Below are 18,062 nucleotides of genomic sequence, written 5' to 3' on the forward strand. Positions count from 1 at the left end.
CTAAAGTGCTTAAGGAAAATAACACTAGATCAACATTAACTACATTGTTCAAACTACTACAATAGCTTCTGCCCTGCAGGCTAACAGATACCACATGTCACTGAGAGCTAGACCAGTAGGGGGTAGGGCTTATCTACATGAGATGCAAATGAGCAGCATTGTACCTGGCACCTGAGAATTCAAAATTCGTTCAGCCTGGATTTCCTAGTAAAGTAGTTTGAGGAGTGCCTGCATTAAAATGGCCACAACTTCTTCAAATTTTTTCAGATTTCCATGTGTTAGACATCATTGGAAAGCTTAGAAACTACACTTTCAGAATCTGTAAATCACTCAAAATGCCTCTCGGGAGACTTGTTCCTGGTTTTTCCATGGCTGGTCACATATTGGCTTAAAGTCAATATTAAAAAGACATTTAAATTGTATTTCATGAATACCTTCATGAATAAATAAACTGTTAGACAGTGATAAAACACCTGAGCAAATAATACTGCAATGATCCCTCCTGCAAAGAGTTCATCCAGACAGATTTTAGATACAGTCAACTTTCTTTTTTGTTTTTTGCCAAGACATTAACCTGGTTGTGATGCAAGAGTTAAAGGAACCATCAGACCCCTTCTGACTTGTTCTCACAGTTGCTATTTGCTACTGTACTGTGGTGGCTAGGAGAATAAACAGTCTCACCAGTCACAGTCAAATATGGTCAATGGCTGGTGTTAATATCGCATGATACTGTTTAATATGCCACGTTTCAAGCTTTCTCTACAGAAAGTCAACTTCAGGTCAAACTTGTTTTTTTAAGTCTCTTGCTTTGCTTTTGTTTAACCAATGATTTATAGTTTCTTGCCACCTATAACCGAATGGCACAAAAATGTACTCAAAGCAAGTGAGACAGAAAAAAACAACCAAACATGTGCATCATACTGAAAGTCTTTAAAAATTTTTGTAATACTCACTTCACCATCGCACTGCAAAAGTTATAAATACACAGACAGTTAGTCATGGTTAATGCCAGCACCATCAAAGGTTTTATTACATTATGGGTGGGGGAATAGGGCTGTGGGTTAGGAGGTACCAAAGGACTCACCGCAGCCTTAGCCTCAGCCACCTTGGCCTTCTTCAGACGCGTTTTACAGGAATCCAGGTCCAAGCGGAGATTCTCCAGAAGGCGTCGTTCTTTCTAAGGTAAACATAATAACACAAACAGGGAACAGCTGAGTTGTGAAGAACCAGCCAGCATGGTGCAAGTAAAGCAGGCTGTAACAGTCAAAAATGTGTAGAACAAGGATACTCCACTTGCTTGCATTTTGGTAAAATGACAGGAGACCAGGGGCCAAGTGATAAACAAACATTTATAATTATATACAAATAATTTGCCCAGACCTCTGTTGGGGATCCAGGGAATCCTCCCCTGGAACTTTATTTTTTCATATACAAGCTCTATTTTGACGCTTGTTATGCACTCTGGCACTTTATTTATATTCAAAGTACAACAAATTGACATAAAATTAATAGTGGGTATTGTACATTTGACTTTAGTGCAGCTTTTGATCTTACAGACCATGAACTAGTTCTGAAACTATCTGCATATGGATTCAAAATTTCAGCTGTAAATTGGATGAAAAGTTATTAATTCAGTAGACAACAGTATAATTTCTATGGAGTCCCTTCAGACATTAAATCACTATAATGTGGAATTCCCCAGGGCAGCTGCCTAGGACCTCTCCTTTATTCCATTTTATTAACTGTTCATTCTTCAGGCTCAGAGCCCACACACAGTCTCTGGGGTCAGGGACCAGGGAATAGACTGGGCTGAACTTGGAAAGGGGAGTGAGAATGAAGACGTGAGTCCTCAGACCTGAACAGTTCAGTTGGCTAGCAGGCCGACGTAGCACTTACTGATGGTGTGGATGAGAAGGGGAGGGGTCCAGAACTAGAAGAGCAGTCGAGCAAAGTAACAGAGCTGACAAGGGATGAGCAGCAGACACACACACAAGGGAGCGTGTGGTGTCTCACAGCAGGCAACTGACAAGCAGGAGGGAACACTTACAGTGAAACGTCGTGGCAGGAAAACACCACACAGCCACAGGCAGACAAAAACCAGAGATGCTGAGGCAGAACTCATGGTCGGGGACAGAAGGCTGGTGAGTTTACCAGGAAACAGATGACGTAGACAGGTCAGAGGCAGGCAGGGTCGGCAACAGGAGATCAGGCAGGTAAGGAGTGCTGGAAAGTCTTGCATGAAGTCAAAGAACAATCTGACATTGAGAGAAAGGCAGCAGCTACTTATATGCAGGGAGTGCTGATGAGAAGCAGCTGTGTGCCCAAAAATGCAGGGAGAGCAGGGGAGCAGAATGCAGGCTGTGACATGTAAGGCTATGTATGTGGATGACACAACAATGTATGTATCGGCAAAAACTGCCAAGGAGGTTAACATAACAATGCAAGAAGAATTGATGCAGGTTTCTGAATGGATTTCTGAAAACAATTTGAACATCTCAAAAACAAAGGGTCTGATATTTGGCTCCAAGCATGCTTCGAGGACAGGTCAAGAGCTGTGCATCTCTTTGTGTGGGGTGGCTACTGAGCAGGTTAAAGAGGCCAAATTCTGGGGGGTCACACTAGAGAGAACACTGTCATGGTCAGCTCACATTAATAACATGGTTGCAGAGGCATTTCAGTGATCAGAAAGTGTGCCCTTTTTTTTTTAAACAGAGATGACAATTAAACAATAGTACGAGCTTTAGTTTTCTCACACCTGGATTATTGTCCAGCAATCTGGTCTAGTGCCTCAAAACAAGCTTAATAAAATTCACCTTGTCCAAACAGAGCTGCCCGTCTTGGTCTTCTTCGTCAAATTGGAATAAACTACCACAAACCACTACTTAACCCAGGTTACCAGTACAATTAGTTTTAAAAAGAAACAATAGTAATTATCAAAAAAGAAATCTGTTTTACCAACATATGATTTAATGTTTGTGAAGGTTAAAAGTATTTATCCATTGCATTGGCCCTAGTTCATGGGCTCTGTTGGTTTGCCTCAATGATCTACTGATGTGGTGACACTGTGAATGTGAGATAACTACTGCTGTCTCTTGTTTTTGTTAATTTTGTAGATGTTGTAAATCATCTATGATGTGATAATTTAATGTTTTATCTTGTTTGTGTTTTGTGTGGACCGCAGGAAGAGTAGTCATTAGTGTGATAACAACTAATGGGGATTGTGAATAAAGTACAAAAAAAAAGAAAGAAAAGAATTTTCAGTGTGAATCAGTTTACTAAATTAAAATATTAGTCCAGCAGATGTGTGAAATATCTGAAGGAATTGTGCTTTTTTGATGATAAAAACATGAGTTTTGGCACCCTGTTAGAGCATGCCCTAAGGAAGATTTTTGGCTATAGGGCCATGGCATAGTTGTCCCATGGCGCCAATAGCGGCCATTTGTTATTTTACCAGTAGCTTAGTTTCTAAACCACCTCGGATCTTCATTCTGGGGGCTAATCCTACATTTTGAAGGATCAGGAATGCAGTGGTAGTATTTACAACATGCTAGAAACTACTCAACTACATGCATCTGGCAGTCAGGGAACTAATTAATACTAAAACCAAATATAAGCAGAGTTACACATATTTTTCTGAATTACAGAAACAGTTGTGCGCAGACCTCATATGTTTGTGTATGTATCTATTTTAGAGCCCAACCAATATATTGGTTTGGCCAATATATCTGCCATTATTTGACTTCTTTTTGTGTGACAACATCGGGATCAGCAGTTATGCAGCTTACATTATTAAGTATATTATACAAACAAACAGATTCTTTATTTGTCCTGTACTTCTTTGTTGGAGCAGTGTAATTGCTATTTACTAGAATTATCCATTAAAGGGAGCTCTTGTCACTTGTGCCTCATCCAATATTCTCCACAGCAAGACTCATCTGCACAGAATTGATTACAGCAGTAAAAGTACTGTATATGTGCACTTCCACACAGATATTTTTTCCTCAATACTCAATAATAAACATGTGAACATTTTGAATTAAATGTGGTTATTCGACCAACATGTTTATCAATCCTTATTACCAATTGAGCTAGCGAGCTAACATATTTGGCTAACTTTAGCAAGTTAGCTGGCTAGCAAGCCTTTATGAAGCAGCAGTGAAAATGTTGATCTTTTTGACAAAATATTGGTCAAAACATCAGTAATCTGTTGGCTAACACCTATTTGTATGCTTTCAGCTGAGAGACAATGGCAAAACTTTTCAAGGTGGTAAATCCTAATGAGCCAGAAACATCAGATACACAGCGCCACAAACTGGAACAAATGTGTTCTGTGTCACGACAACACAGATGAGATGCTGAAATGTCCATCTAATTCAGCATGTGGCACAGATGGTGCAGGATACAAGACCATGGCTGGGCATCTTGTAGCATTCGACAAGATCGGCTGCCTGCCAAAAACACTAAAACTGTCACAATTGGATGTGGGTCAGGGCATCGAGGCATAATTCCGGCTTCACAAAACCAAATGGCACGACTCCTGCAGACTGCATTACAACAAAACAAAACTTCAGAGGGCTGGAAAGAGGAAAATGCCCCACATAAGATGACTCAGAAACATCATTCATCACAGGTATGCTTCTTCTGTAGCAAACCAGGAGATGATTTGCATAATGCATCAACATTCCAACTTGACATTCGTGTGAGGCAGTGTTCCCTCAAATTTAGGGATGCACCGAATATTCGGTAACTGAATATATTCAGCTGAATATTGCAAAACAACACACATTTGGTGTACAGTGGAATAAGTTAAAACCAAGGCCGAATAATAGCGGCGTGTTTTGATAACGCAATCAAACAGTGTGCCGTGACAGGCGAAGTAAAATTGTTGGCAGTGTGGTGATCCGTCCGTCACCAAACTCGCATTTGCGACTAAAAATAGTTTTGAGTGAGCAAAATAGGCTTAAATCATTCAGCACGCTGTGCGAGCAGCCTACAGATTTCAACCACCAGAAGAAACGAAAGGCGAATCCCACCGATTGTGGTTTGAACGGGGGTCACAGACACAGACAGTAATGTATTCCTGTCAAATACAGCGACCATCGGCTTACCGGCGATGGAGAAGCCGGCTCCAATAATATCCTCTTCTTGGCGTGTGGACTGCCCAGAAGTACCTGAACAGCCAAGCCAGCCGAACACAGGTATGTGACGTGTCAGAGGAGAAATGAGCCGTTGACGGCACGCAAACCTCACCGCACTTTAGGGACTGTTCTTTACTGAAGGGGCCATCAGGGGAGGAGGGTGGATGGTTGATTCTTATTGTATTTATTTATTTTATTTTGATCCCCCCCATGTTAATCACTTATTGGTGCTGTTTTTGAAGTATGAATAAGTCAATAAGTAATGTATTCCATTGAAATATCATTGATGTATTATAGAAAAGTGATTTATCTTTTTATAAATGACAAAAGGCACATCTGCCTCATTTTCGCTGTGGTATCGTGATACTACTCAGAACTGTGATATTTTCATTGGTATCAAACAGTAGGATCCAATTTTGGTACCGTGACAACACTAATCTGGAGGGGGTTCATCTGCAAAAACTAATGAAAAACTAAACGATATTCGGTATTTGGTACTCGGTATTGTTTAATATTATTCGGCTTCGGCTTCGGCCACAAATTTTCATTTCGGTGCATCCCTACTCAAATTACAGGACAAACCCTTCCTAGCCAAACTCAGTGCTAGAGACCCCATTGCCCAAGAGGCCAAGTACCACACTCAGTGTCTTATCTCTTTGTACACACTGAGTGAGGGACAAGAAAGAAGAAGAATCTATCGTAGACAATGTTAACCAAGGCATTACATTTGCTTGTCTCCTATATTGAGGAAGTGTGCATGGACAATCCTCTTGTTTCATCAGTGTTCAAGCTAAAGGACCTGGTAAATCTGTACAGTACAGGGGCTGGAGCCTATCCCAGCTGATATTGGGCAAGAGGCAGGGTACACCCTGGACAGGTCGCCAGACTATCGCAGGGCTGACACATAGAGACAAACAACCATTCACGCTCACATTCACACCTATGGACAATTTAGAGTTATCAGTTAACTTAATCCCCACTCAGCATGTCTTTGGACTGTGGGAGGAAGCCGGAGTGCCCGGAGAGAACCCACGCTGACACGGGGAGAACATGCAAACTCCGCACAGAAGGGCTCCCACACCCGGGATCAAAACGGGAACCCCCTTGCTGTGAGGCGACAGCGCTAACCACACCACCATGCCGCCCCAGTTCAAAATGTTCACATGTTTATTATTGAGTATTGAGAAAAAATATCTGTGTGGAAGTGCACATATGCAGTACCTTTACTGCTGTAATCAAATCTGTGCAGACAAGTCTTGCTGTGGAGAATATTGGATGAGGAACAAGTGACAAGAGCTCCCTCTAATGGATAATTCTAGTAAATAGCAATTACACTGCCCCAACAAAGAAGTACAGAATAATGACTATTTGTTTTGTTTGTTTGTTTGTTTAATATACTTATATATATATATATATATATTTATATATAAAAATAGGACACATTGGCTGTATAACTGCTGATCCCAATGTTGTCACACAAAAAGAAGTCAAATAATGGCCGAAATATTGGCAGAACCCATATATCGGCCAAACCAATATATTGGTTGGGCTCTAAAATAAATACATACACAAACATATGAGGTCTTAATTTGTCTACCCCAGCCTAAAAAATGTACAGTCAAATCTGCTTACAGTGATCATCACATCTATCTAGGTCAAACTGATCACTATGAGCAAATGATTATTACAACATTTTTTTTATATTTTATTTATATTTATTACATAAATAAAAAAAGAATAAATGGCTTCACTATTTACTGATTTTTATTGATTAATGCAAGGTTAAATAAAGCTGTTTCATTACATTGGCAGTATGCGTCAATCTTCCTGACGAGACGGCTTCAACCACAGGAGCTTTCCCGTGCGCATTTGCTTTCTGTCTCCATCACTAGCAGCCATAAGCTTCGAGGTGACTACCTTTTTACATTGAGAGAAAAATACTTTCTTTTTCATGTCATGATTTCAATGTACATGGAGCAGCAGCCTCAGGTAGCCAGACGGAAGCAGGCGGGTTACTGCGAGGCAAAGGATCATAGGAGTTAAGTATAAACAAAATAAAAATAGAATTATCTTAGTTAATTTTTTTCTCATATGTTGTCATGTAAAAAAAAGACCAAAAATTAACACTGTGAGCAGACAACTCAATTACTATAAGCAAATTATTTAAACATAATTTATATAGCAACAATTCTTTCCCAAGCTTTGTGTTCCACATAATAGCTTGATCACTGTAAGCATCATTACTACAAGTGATCCTGTAATATTATCATTAATATCATTATTATCTTGTGGGAACAAAGACGCAAATGACTTTCTTATATTTTAGAGTTGCCCTTCAGTGAGCTGATGTACTTGATTAAACTGCAATAGAGGAAGGAGGATAACTATTTGTTGAGAATACTATTGGTGGCTTGTAAAAACTACATTACTAAGAAAAGGCTAAAAAAAATAGCTAGAACTGATGAATGGATTGACCTAGTGTACAATTTATTTAATGTTGAGAACCCAGAATGATACATTTGCTGAGAGCTAGACATGATTATTTACATGTCAACCCTGAGACCAGACTTTGTATAAATGTGCATGTGCATTTCAGTGTGATCTGTAGTCTCCCATTGTCTAAGTATATATGTATGTGTTTCTTTATCTTTTAAAAATTCCTTTCTCTCTCTCTCTCTCTCTCTCTCTTTATGTGTACAAGAATGAGAAACTCTTTCTCCCTCAATATTTCACCATTCTTCCTAAAAAACAATAGAATGATGATAGTGAATGGCCACTTGACTGATAAGAGTGGATCTAGTGTTTCAGACTTACCGAAATTGTCCTCCAGTCTCCTTCCAGAAAGTTCCTGAGAGGGGTAAGAAAGCTGATGGCGGACGTCTGGAGGAACTCCCTCTCTGCTGTTCCTAATCTTCTCTCACATTCCCCGACTTCAATCAAAGTGCTCCCTGCAACAAACAGATATCTTACTATATAATGACGAAAACTGTGTGTGTGTGTCTGTTCCACGTTTTTCTCCTCACTGACTTGGTCAATCCATGTGAAATTTGGCACAGTGGTAGAGGGTCATGGGAGGATGCAAATCAAGCAAAGTTACATCAAAGGGGGGCGTTATAGCTACCAACTGAAATTGCAAATTTTGAATGGGCATATCTCATGCTCCGTATGCAGTAGAGACATGAAACTTTGCACAGAGATGCCTCTCATCATGAAGAACAAATTTGCCTCAAGAACCCATAACTTCCGGTTATATAGATTTTCCGCCATTTTGAATTTTTTGAAAAACACTCCTCTTCCGAGGAAGTTTGGCCGATCTACATGAAACTCGATGAACATAATCTAGGGACCAATATCTAAAGTTGGAAAACTTACTAAAACTGAGCTTCTATAAGGCAATGACTATCACATAAAGGTGTATAACATCTCAATGGTTTCACCGATCACCACGCAACTTTGTAGGCATATGACCACACATAATCTGAGGGGACCCCTCCATCATTGACCCGATCAAACAAAATGGGGGCGCTAGAGAGCTAATTTCTTATCTAGGCCTAACCGCCAAATCGATTTTTACTAAACTTGGTAGATATGTAGAACAGGACGCCTCAAGGTGACTGGAGAAATTTAACTCTAATTGGCAACTGGGTGGCGCTATAACAACAGAAAAATGCTTAAAAATGGCTAAAATGCGACCCATCGCTGTGGCTCCCCCTGTGGCCCAATGTTGTTGTTTTTTTTTTTTTTCAAATTTTTGGTATGACTAAGTCATGGCATGGTATGCTGTACATAATCATGGAAACTGACAGTGTGTCATTATGTCAGTCAGTCGTTCTGTCTGTCCCACGTTTTTCTACTCACTGACGTGGTCAATCTATGTGAAACTGCACATAGGCATAGGTAGAAGGTGACAAAGCTACCAATGGGTATGGACTAGTCATCCATTAACCACAGAGTCTTCATTTCAAATTCCACTCTCTTCCCAGGTACAGTTTCGTTGTAGATACAATAGTCTACGCTTATAAGAGTTCAAACATAATAGAAATGCACTACTGTTGTTGTTTTTTTGTGTAGCATAAAGACATCAGCAGATATGCATTTGTTTCTCAAAAACAGTATGATGTAACATTTGAGTTTAAGTTTCCTTTTCTGTAGCCATACCTTATCACTTTTTTTTCAATCATACTTTTTCTAATAAGATCAAGAAGGAGTCATTTATTTGGCACTGTGTCTGGTGGAGACAAAAACGGGCTTTTGACAATTCCTGTCTTTTCTCTTTAAGTTAAATATACATCCAAAAGTGTTTAGGGAAAAATACAGGGACTATGTAATCTACACTGTATGAGTAAAAAGCCCTTTTTCACTGTAGGAACTTTCCCCAGGGACTAGAAACCTTTTAAGGAACTCACTGCATTTCATCCACAGGGACCAGTTACAGTTTACATCCATGTCTGTCCATTCTGTCCAGACTCATATGTAGCCATGACAGTTGTCAGTGCTTCAAATATGGATGCTGCTGAAAAAAAAGGTTAAAAATGCTTAAATATGGATGCTTCTCACACATATTTTGTCTGGCAACACAAATATCTATACAATCAGCACAGTTAACAGTCAAGGTGGACACCCAAGATTAGAGTCACCAATATAGTATCTGTCTCCCATTCTATTCCTGAGTTATACCATTGAGCAATGGCCAGAAACATTTTGTTTGCTTGTTTGTTTATTTTGGTTTGCAGTATATTATGATGTCTAAGAGAAGCTGACCTTTGACCTTTAATGTAATGTCATCACTTCATCATTTTATTGTATTAGACATTTGTGTAAAATGTTGGCATAATTAGAGTATGAATTCTTGAGTAATGGCCAAAAACATGTTTTGTAGGGTCACAGCGACCTTGACCTTTGACCAATGAATTCTAATTAGTCCATCCTTGAGTCCAATTGGACATTTGTGCCACATTTGAGGCCATTCCCTCAAGGCCTTCTCCCCAAAATCTATTCAGTTCATCACTAAGTCCTAGTGCTGCACGGTATACTGGTACCAACGGTAGACCGCGGTACTTAAACACCACAGTACGTATGATACCATAATGTTGGAGTACCGTAGTACTACGGTACCTCACGGTACCGCTACTGTGGGATAAGTTCAAAGTCCAGTCGCAAGAGGGTGTGTGTCCATGCGCAGTCCAATAACACACTGGCCACCTGGACCTCAATGTGCTGCTGCAGTGGTTTGTTTTCCAGTATTAGCTGAGCTATTTAGTATCTTTGAACAGTCAAAGTTATTATTTATTTATTTTTCACTTATAGGCTAGATTTGTTTGTATATGATACAGTGATTTGTTTTCCACAGAGCTCTAAGGTGCGATCATTTTACTCATATTTGTGACTTAAAATAGTTTTGTGCGAGCAAAAGAAATCATTCAGGAGCACGCTGTGCGAGTACAGATTTCAACCTGCAGCAGAAATGAAAGTTGAATCCTGCCAATTGTGGTTTGAATGGGGGTCACAGACAGGAATACGGCAGAGCACTATGGCCACTGCAAAATAATGCAGTTTACCGGCGACCGAGAAGCCTGGCTCCAGGTCCATTAATTTCCTTTTCGTTGGTGTCATGACTGCTCAGAAGTACCTGAACAGATGAGCCGTGGCGGCACACAGGTGTGACGTGTCAGAGGAGAAACAAGCTGTTCACATTTCTCTCTTTGTGGCAGGTAATGGTCCACAAACCTCACCGCACTTTAGGGACTATTCTTAACTTATCTGAGGAGGAGGGTGGCTGTTTGATTTTCATTTTATTTTGATCCCCCCCTATATTAATCACTTACTGATGCTGTTTTTGAAGTATGAATAAGTCAGTAAGTAATTTATTCCATTGAAATATCATTGATGAGATATTGCCTCAATGTGTTTTGAAGCTATCACTTTTACAAGAATGTGACAGACACAGTCACAATGACCTTGGCGTTTGGCAACTAAAATCGAATCAGCTCATCACGGAGTCAAAGTAAATGTTTGGGCCAAATTTTAAGATATTTCCGTTGGACTTTCTTGAGATAAGGCATTCACAAGAATGGGACAGAGGAAGAGATGGAGAGACAATGCACAGAGGCATAAAAAAGAGAGGTGCACAGAATCAACAACTTACACTTTAGGGAGGGTTGGGATATGATATGATGTCTGTCCATTTATTATGTAACTGATCAAAGCCTAAATTAAGACTAGTCATTGGTTGCTGACAACAATGAAGTTTATTTTAAATGTACCGGAAAATGACTGCAGCGATCCAATTGATTTCAGGATTCCAGACAGGTAGTCCTATCTGAATTGGACTACATCAAATCAAAATAATAATTAACCACACCAACCAAATGTGTCAATCTAGAAAATTAGTTTAATTAAACTGTTAAGCCAACAACAAAGGCACTGCTTGCAGGCCTCGTGACTGTAAGTGATCTGGTGGAACAGTACTCCTTCAGGTTAAGCTTATACTTCGAACTATAGCTGTACTGAATAGTCAATTATTAATACACAGGTTCTAGCTTCTTAAATATCAGGATTTGCTGTTTTTCTCTTGCTTGGGTGATAGCAGACCTAAATATCTTTGGGTTTTAGACCATTGGTCAGTCAAAACAAGCACTTCCAAAATGTCACCTTGAGCTACAGGAACCCGTACAGGCATTGTTTACTATTTTCTTCTTTACTATAAATTTAAAAAATAATTGTCAGATTAACTGACAATGAAAATGAGCTTGAGGTTCAGCCCTGCTTTTATCAGTAAAACTGTACATATAAGGTGTTGTGTAGTCCAGTTAGAGAAAACTTGGGTATCAGTTATGTCTATTAATAATGCAAAAACATTTGTAAATAGCTATTTTAGGCAGCAGCACTCAAACTGGTCGCATTGATCCATCCTCTCCATGCATGTGCATTTCAGCTGTACAAATAAGGACTGCATATCATCAACAAAGTTTAGACAGCTGTGGTGGTGGGAAATGACTTTTGTATGTCTCAGGGGTGGAAGGCAGTACAGGCTGAGAGTGCTGCAGTCACAATTTATCTCTGCTGCAGAGAGGCTGGTTGATTCTCCATGGACTGTGGCCAAAATCTCTCCCTATTTAGTATATAAGGCACTATACTTAAAAGCTCCATTTGTTATTTAATCAATCATTCATGGCATGCAATGCAATAAAAGAGCATGTGGGTTCAGATGATTCATGTTTAACTGTCTGCACATTTCTTGGTAGACAATCCAGGAAGAGGGTTAAAGGCTCAGTACGCAACATTCAGAGCATTAACGTAGACTGAATCATCGTAACGTCCTGCTAACAAAAGTCACTTCTGGGTACACAACTGGCAATTGATGACAATTGTGAACTGAAGAACTGCGGTCACCAAGAGCACACTATGGACTCTCAGTTGTTTTCAACAGAAAACACAAGACTGCACTACTAAAACAAGGAAGAAAGCTAAAGGGAACAGATGTCTTTATTAACGAGCACCTATCTAAACACAACGCCGACATAGCCAAAAAAGCACAATACATCAAGAAACAAGGTAAAATACAAAGTACCTGGACTAACTGATAAGATATTCATCAAATCAAATGGGACACCAGAGGAAGCTAAAGTCATCTGCATCCAAAACATTGTGGAGCTGGACAAATTTCAATGATAATCATGAGCTGGACTGTACTGGACTTGGACGAGATATGACTAGTTGAACTTTGTCCCCCTAATTATGACCATTTCAACTGTCCCAGGCCTTCTGGTCGTGGGGGTGGGCTGGCAGTGTTTTTTAGAAATGATTTTAAGTGCTCTCACATTAAGGTTGGTGTATTCAAGAGTTTGGAGGTCCTTGCTTTTAAAGGGAAACTAATGTTTTTTTCAACCTGGGCCCTATTTTCCGATCTACTTTTGTCTAAATGAGTGATAAGATGTTCAATATTTGACATTTCTCCAGTATGAAGCTCGGGCTGACCTGCCTGCAGCCCGTGTGCATGCGCTATATTAAATAATTGGGCACTCAGACAGCGTCAAGGGTTAAGGCAGCGCTAGATAATAATGGTTGGCACACAAAATATTGACACTTTAGGCACAATTTGGACATGTTCACTGTGGGGTGTATTCACTTATGTTGCCAGCTGTTCAGATGTTGATGGCTGTGTTTTGAGTAATTTTCAGAGGAAGGTAAATCTATACTTCTATACAAGCTGTACACTGACTACTTTAAGTTATATCAAAGTGTCATTTCTATAGTGTTGTCCCATGAAAAGATATAATAAAATATTTCCAAAAATGGGAGGGGTGTACTCACTTATGTAATATACTGTATGTTGTTGTTGTTGTTTTTCTCCCAATAATGCTCCTAATAAACAGTCCAGTCCTATTCGTGGTGGCAGATGTTTTAATGATGGCAGGCTGCCACAAATAAATGAATGTGGCTCAGGAGGCAGAACGGGTCGACCACTAATTGGAAGACTGGCGGTTAGATGCCCGGCTCCTCCGCATGTCTAAGTGTCATGAGCAGGATACTGATCCCCAAATGTGTATGAATGTGTGTGTGAGTGGGTGAATTCAGTATGTTGTGTAAAGCACTTTGAGTGGATGTACGACTAGAAAGTTTAAGTTTAAGTTTAAGTTTATTTACTTTATTAATCCCCCTGAGGGGAAATTCAATGTTTTCACTCTTGCTTGTCAATTACACACAGGTCTGAAAGACACAAACAACACACAAACAACACAAACAACACAAACACAGGACCTATACATGCACAAAGTGGAGAGATGTCAGAGTGAGGGGCTGCCCTTTGGTGAGGCGCCCAGAGCAGTTGGGGGGTTCGGTGCCTTGCTCAAGGGCACCTTGGCAGTGCCCAGGAGGTGAACTGGCACCTCTACAGGCACCAGTCCATGCTCCATATTTTGGTCCGGACGGGGACTCGAACAGGCGACCCTCCGGTTCCCAACCCAAGTCCCTATGGGCTGAGCTACTGCCGCCCCACTAAGGCACTAAATACATGGAAGTCCATTCATCATTTAAACTGTACAGACTAGATTTCCCTTGGCTGAGATCTGCCAGTAATTTGATAGCAAGTGCAATGTGTTCTGCATGCATTTACATCTTGTGTTTACATGTTTTTTGTTTCTGATCCAGATACAGATCACATGTTTATACAGGGTGTAAAGTCATAATCTTATTAAAGTTTTGACCCCTTGAAGCTTGATTTTAAGTGGATGCATACTTACCATATGGAGTTCCAGGACCAAATTCCTTTGCTGCATCCTGCATGTATTGACCCAGCAGCTCTGCATTGGTAATTCTGGATGGTGCCTTCCTATCCAACTTTTCATAGAGAAACTCTTCAATCCTGGCACCTTTAGAGAGAGAGAGAGTAAGGAAGAGTTTTATTCAGAGCACAGCTGGAAAACAAAGAAGCGCTTGAAATTTTAGTTCATTTATCCCTCATTTATCAGAACCCAACTCTGCTCTATGAAACTTTTTAGCGTCTTGTAGCCCGTTGTTTTTGAATTTAGGGCTAATGTTTTTTTTAAATGTAGTTAAGTCTGAGCCACAGCCACATCAACCCCCACAGACAGTTCCTGAACTCTGATGAATATACTAAACACTACCTGCTCAGCAGAGCAGACAGAATTACACAGTGACTGGTGAACATAATTTAGTAGAGTCTCTAGCAAAATAAACATCTAGTCATTTTTGTCAGGAGTCAACAGAGGGGGGGCAGAACTCAATCAAAGGGAAGTTTTTTGGGTCCATCAACTGGAGGCTTTAAAATATCCTGGTCTTAATGAGGATATAGACTTATTATTTGTCTCTGTTCTCTATTGGCTTCACCATTTTCTCATAGCCTATGTGTAAAGGTGTGTGTGTATGTATATACAGTACAGGCCAAAAGTTTGGACACACCTTCTCATTCAATGCGTTTTCTTTATTTTCATGACTATTTACATTGTAGATTCTCACTGAAGGCATCAAAACTATGAATGAACACATGTGGAGTTATGTACTTAACAAAAAAAGGTGAAATAACTGAAATAACTGAAATAACTGATTACTGCTTTGCACACTCTTGGCATTCTCTCCATGAGCTTCAAGAGGTAGTCACCTGAAATGGTTTCCACTTCACAGGTGTGCCTTATCAGGGTTAATTAGTGGAATTTCTTGCTTTATCAATGGGGTTGGGACCATCAGTTGTGTTGTGCAGAAGTCAGGTTAATACACAGCCGACAGCCCTATTGGACAACTGTTAAAATTCATATTATGGCAAGAACCAATCAGCTAACTAAAGAAAAACGAGTGGCCATCATTACTTTAAGAAATGAAGGTCAGTCAGTCCGGAAAATTGCAAAAACTTTAAATATGTTCCCAAGTGGAGTTGCAAAAACCATCAAGCGCTACAACGAAACTGGCACACATGAGGACCGACCCAGGAAAGGAAGACCAAGAGTCACCTCTGCTTCTGAGGATAAGTTCATCCGAGTCACCAGCCTCAGAAATCGCAAGTTAACAGCAGCTCAGATCAGAGACCAGATGAATGCCACACAGAGTTCTAGCAGCAGATCCATCTCTAGAACAACTGTTAAGAGGAGACTGCGCGAATCAGGCCTTCATGGTCAAATAGCTGCTAGGAAACCACTGCTAAGGAGAGGCAACAAGCAGAAGAGATTTGTTTGGGCCAAGAAACACAAGGAATGGACATTAGACCAGTGGAAATCTGTGCTTTGGTCTGATGAGTCCAAATTTGAGATCTTTGGTTCCAACCGCCGTGTCTTTGTGAGACGCAGAAAAGGTGAACGGATGGATTCCACATGCCTGGTTCCCACTGTGAAGCATGGAAGAGGAGGTGTGATGGTGTGGGGGTGTTTTGCTGGTGACACTGTTGGGGATTTATTCAAAATTGAAGGCAAACTGAACCAGTATGGCTACCACAGCATCCTGCAGCGACATGCCATCCCATCCGGTTTGCGTTTAGTTGGACGATCATTTATTTTTCAACAGGACAATGACCCCAAACACACCTCCAGGCTGTGTAAGGGCTATTTGACCAAGAAGGAGAGTGATGGAGTGCTGCGGCAGATGACCTGGCCTCCACAGTCACCAGACCTGAACCCAATCGAGATGGTTTGGGGTGAGCTGGACCGCAGAGTGAAGGCAAAGGGGCCAACACCTCTGGGAACTCCTTCAAGACTGTTGGAAAACCATTTCAGGTGACTACCTCTTGAAGCTCATGGAGAGAATGCCAAGAGTGTGCAAAGCAGTAATCAGAGCAAAGGGTGGCTATTTTGAAGAAACTAGAATATAAAACATGTTTTCAGTTATTTCACCTTTTTTTGTTAATTACATAACTCCACATGTGTTCATTCATAGTTTTGATGCCTTCAGTGAGAATCTACAATGTAAATAGTCATGAAAATAAAGAAAACGCATTGAATGAGAAGGTGTGTCCAAACTTTTGGCCTGTACTGTACATATATATATATATATATATATATATATATATATATATATATACACATATTTACACACACACACACATATACATATATATATATATATATATATATATGTATACACACACACACACACACACACAATACAAGGTGCCACCTGCTACTCTACTCAGTAACCATTCACACGGTCTCACACACCAATGGAACAGCCATCGGGAACAATTTGGGATTCAACTTCAACACAGTGCCTCACAATACAGTAGGACTAACTGCTAGTTGTGAAAGACTCGCACCAACAATGAAGAAATGGCACATAATGGATTCCTTCAAAACTACTGACACTACTATTGAATTGAATTAATACTTCTGACACTCTCAACAGAGATGTTTTGTGGGGTTTCTGTTCACTGCCAGTAATGCAATTAGTGAATAAATATCATACATTTCAGTCTTAAAAATGTTATACAATGTTGTACCAACAAAATCAAAATCTCTGAGTCAGCCCCAACAATATAAGCTTCAGAAAGGAACACTGCCTTGCATACAAGTGTACAGGGGCTCTTTTGAGGTCCAATCCCTGTCCTTCACACACAACTCAGAAATGATATGACTGTGATGTCTTTTAGGCTTGGGCGGCACCAAAATACCCTCAAACATGAATAGTTTTCCATTTACACTGAATCAGACAGGGGTTGATCGACTCCATAGAGAATTCTCATATGAGCTTACTGTGCTGTTTTTAGAGCACATTTACTGTACTTTGAAGTTTGATGCACTCTCATGAAGCCCCACAAGCAACCATTTCAAACTGAAAAGATCATGGAGCCACTGTACTCTAAACTGTACTCTAGCACAGCTGAAGCCATTTCCTTTTCAAATGAAATTGACATTGGTATAGTGGACTTCACAACACAGGGTAACACAAACGGTACTTTGTGGGGGCACACATCATGTTTGATATGAATACTGCACTTGGGAACAGCAGGGACTGACCTTAACACAGCACAGTGGCTGATAAATGTGTACTCTGACTATTTAGATTCAAGACCACCACAAACCTGATTCTACTAGTCCCACCAATTAGTAGGCCCTAAGCCTCATCTAGTTTCATACCAAGTTTCATTATCAATGCATTACTGTAGTGCCAGGATACCACTTCGGTGTATGCCTTGTTACTAAATTACCACCCAAGTCTAATGTGGGTTATGTTGAGTAAATGAATATAATGGATGACTTGAGTCCACAAAATTACAAAGCTTTACATAACAAACATGTTTTCCACGAGTACAGTTTTGTGTCTGAGGGGAATATCTCTGAAAATGCAAAAGGGCCTGGTCTCAAGGTCTCTATCACACGTCCATAATACTTAGTAATATTTATATTATGATATAAAAGATACACAGTATTAACAAGCTTCCAGTTGCAGAAAAGAAGTTTGATTAGGATATCTTTAGTTCGG

The 18,062-nt window shown here is 40.1% G+C and overlaps 1 protein-coding gene across 1 annotated transcript in view; it reads right to left on the reverse strand.

Annotated features, from left to right (window-relative positions):
- Window positions 1-18,062, reverse strand: part of LOC125890260 (endophilin-B2-like) — a 56,179-nt gene that overhangs the window by 32,580 nt on the left and 5,537 nt on the right. The window contains exons 3-5 of the mRNA XM_049578817.1: window positions 14,381-14,509; window positions 7,953-8,086; window positions 1,085-1,177 (exon numbers count right to left, since the gene is read on the reverse strand). Coding sequence (XP_049434774.1) covers window positions 1,085-1,177; window positions 7,953-8,086; window positions 14,381-14,509 — 356 coding nt within the window. The remainder of the gene's footprint in view (window positions 1-1,084; window positions 1,178-7,952; window positions 8,087-14,380; window positions 14,510-18,062) is intronic.

The sequence above is a fragment of the Epinephelus fuscoguttatus genome, linkage group LG6 (assembly GCF_011397635.1).
Source record: "Epinephelus fuscoguttatus linkage group LG6, E.fuscoguttatus.final_Chr_v1".
Lineage (NCBI taxonomy): Eukaryota > Metazoa > Chordata > Actinopteri > Perciformes > Serranidae > Epinephelus > Epinephelus fuscoguttatus.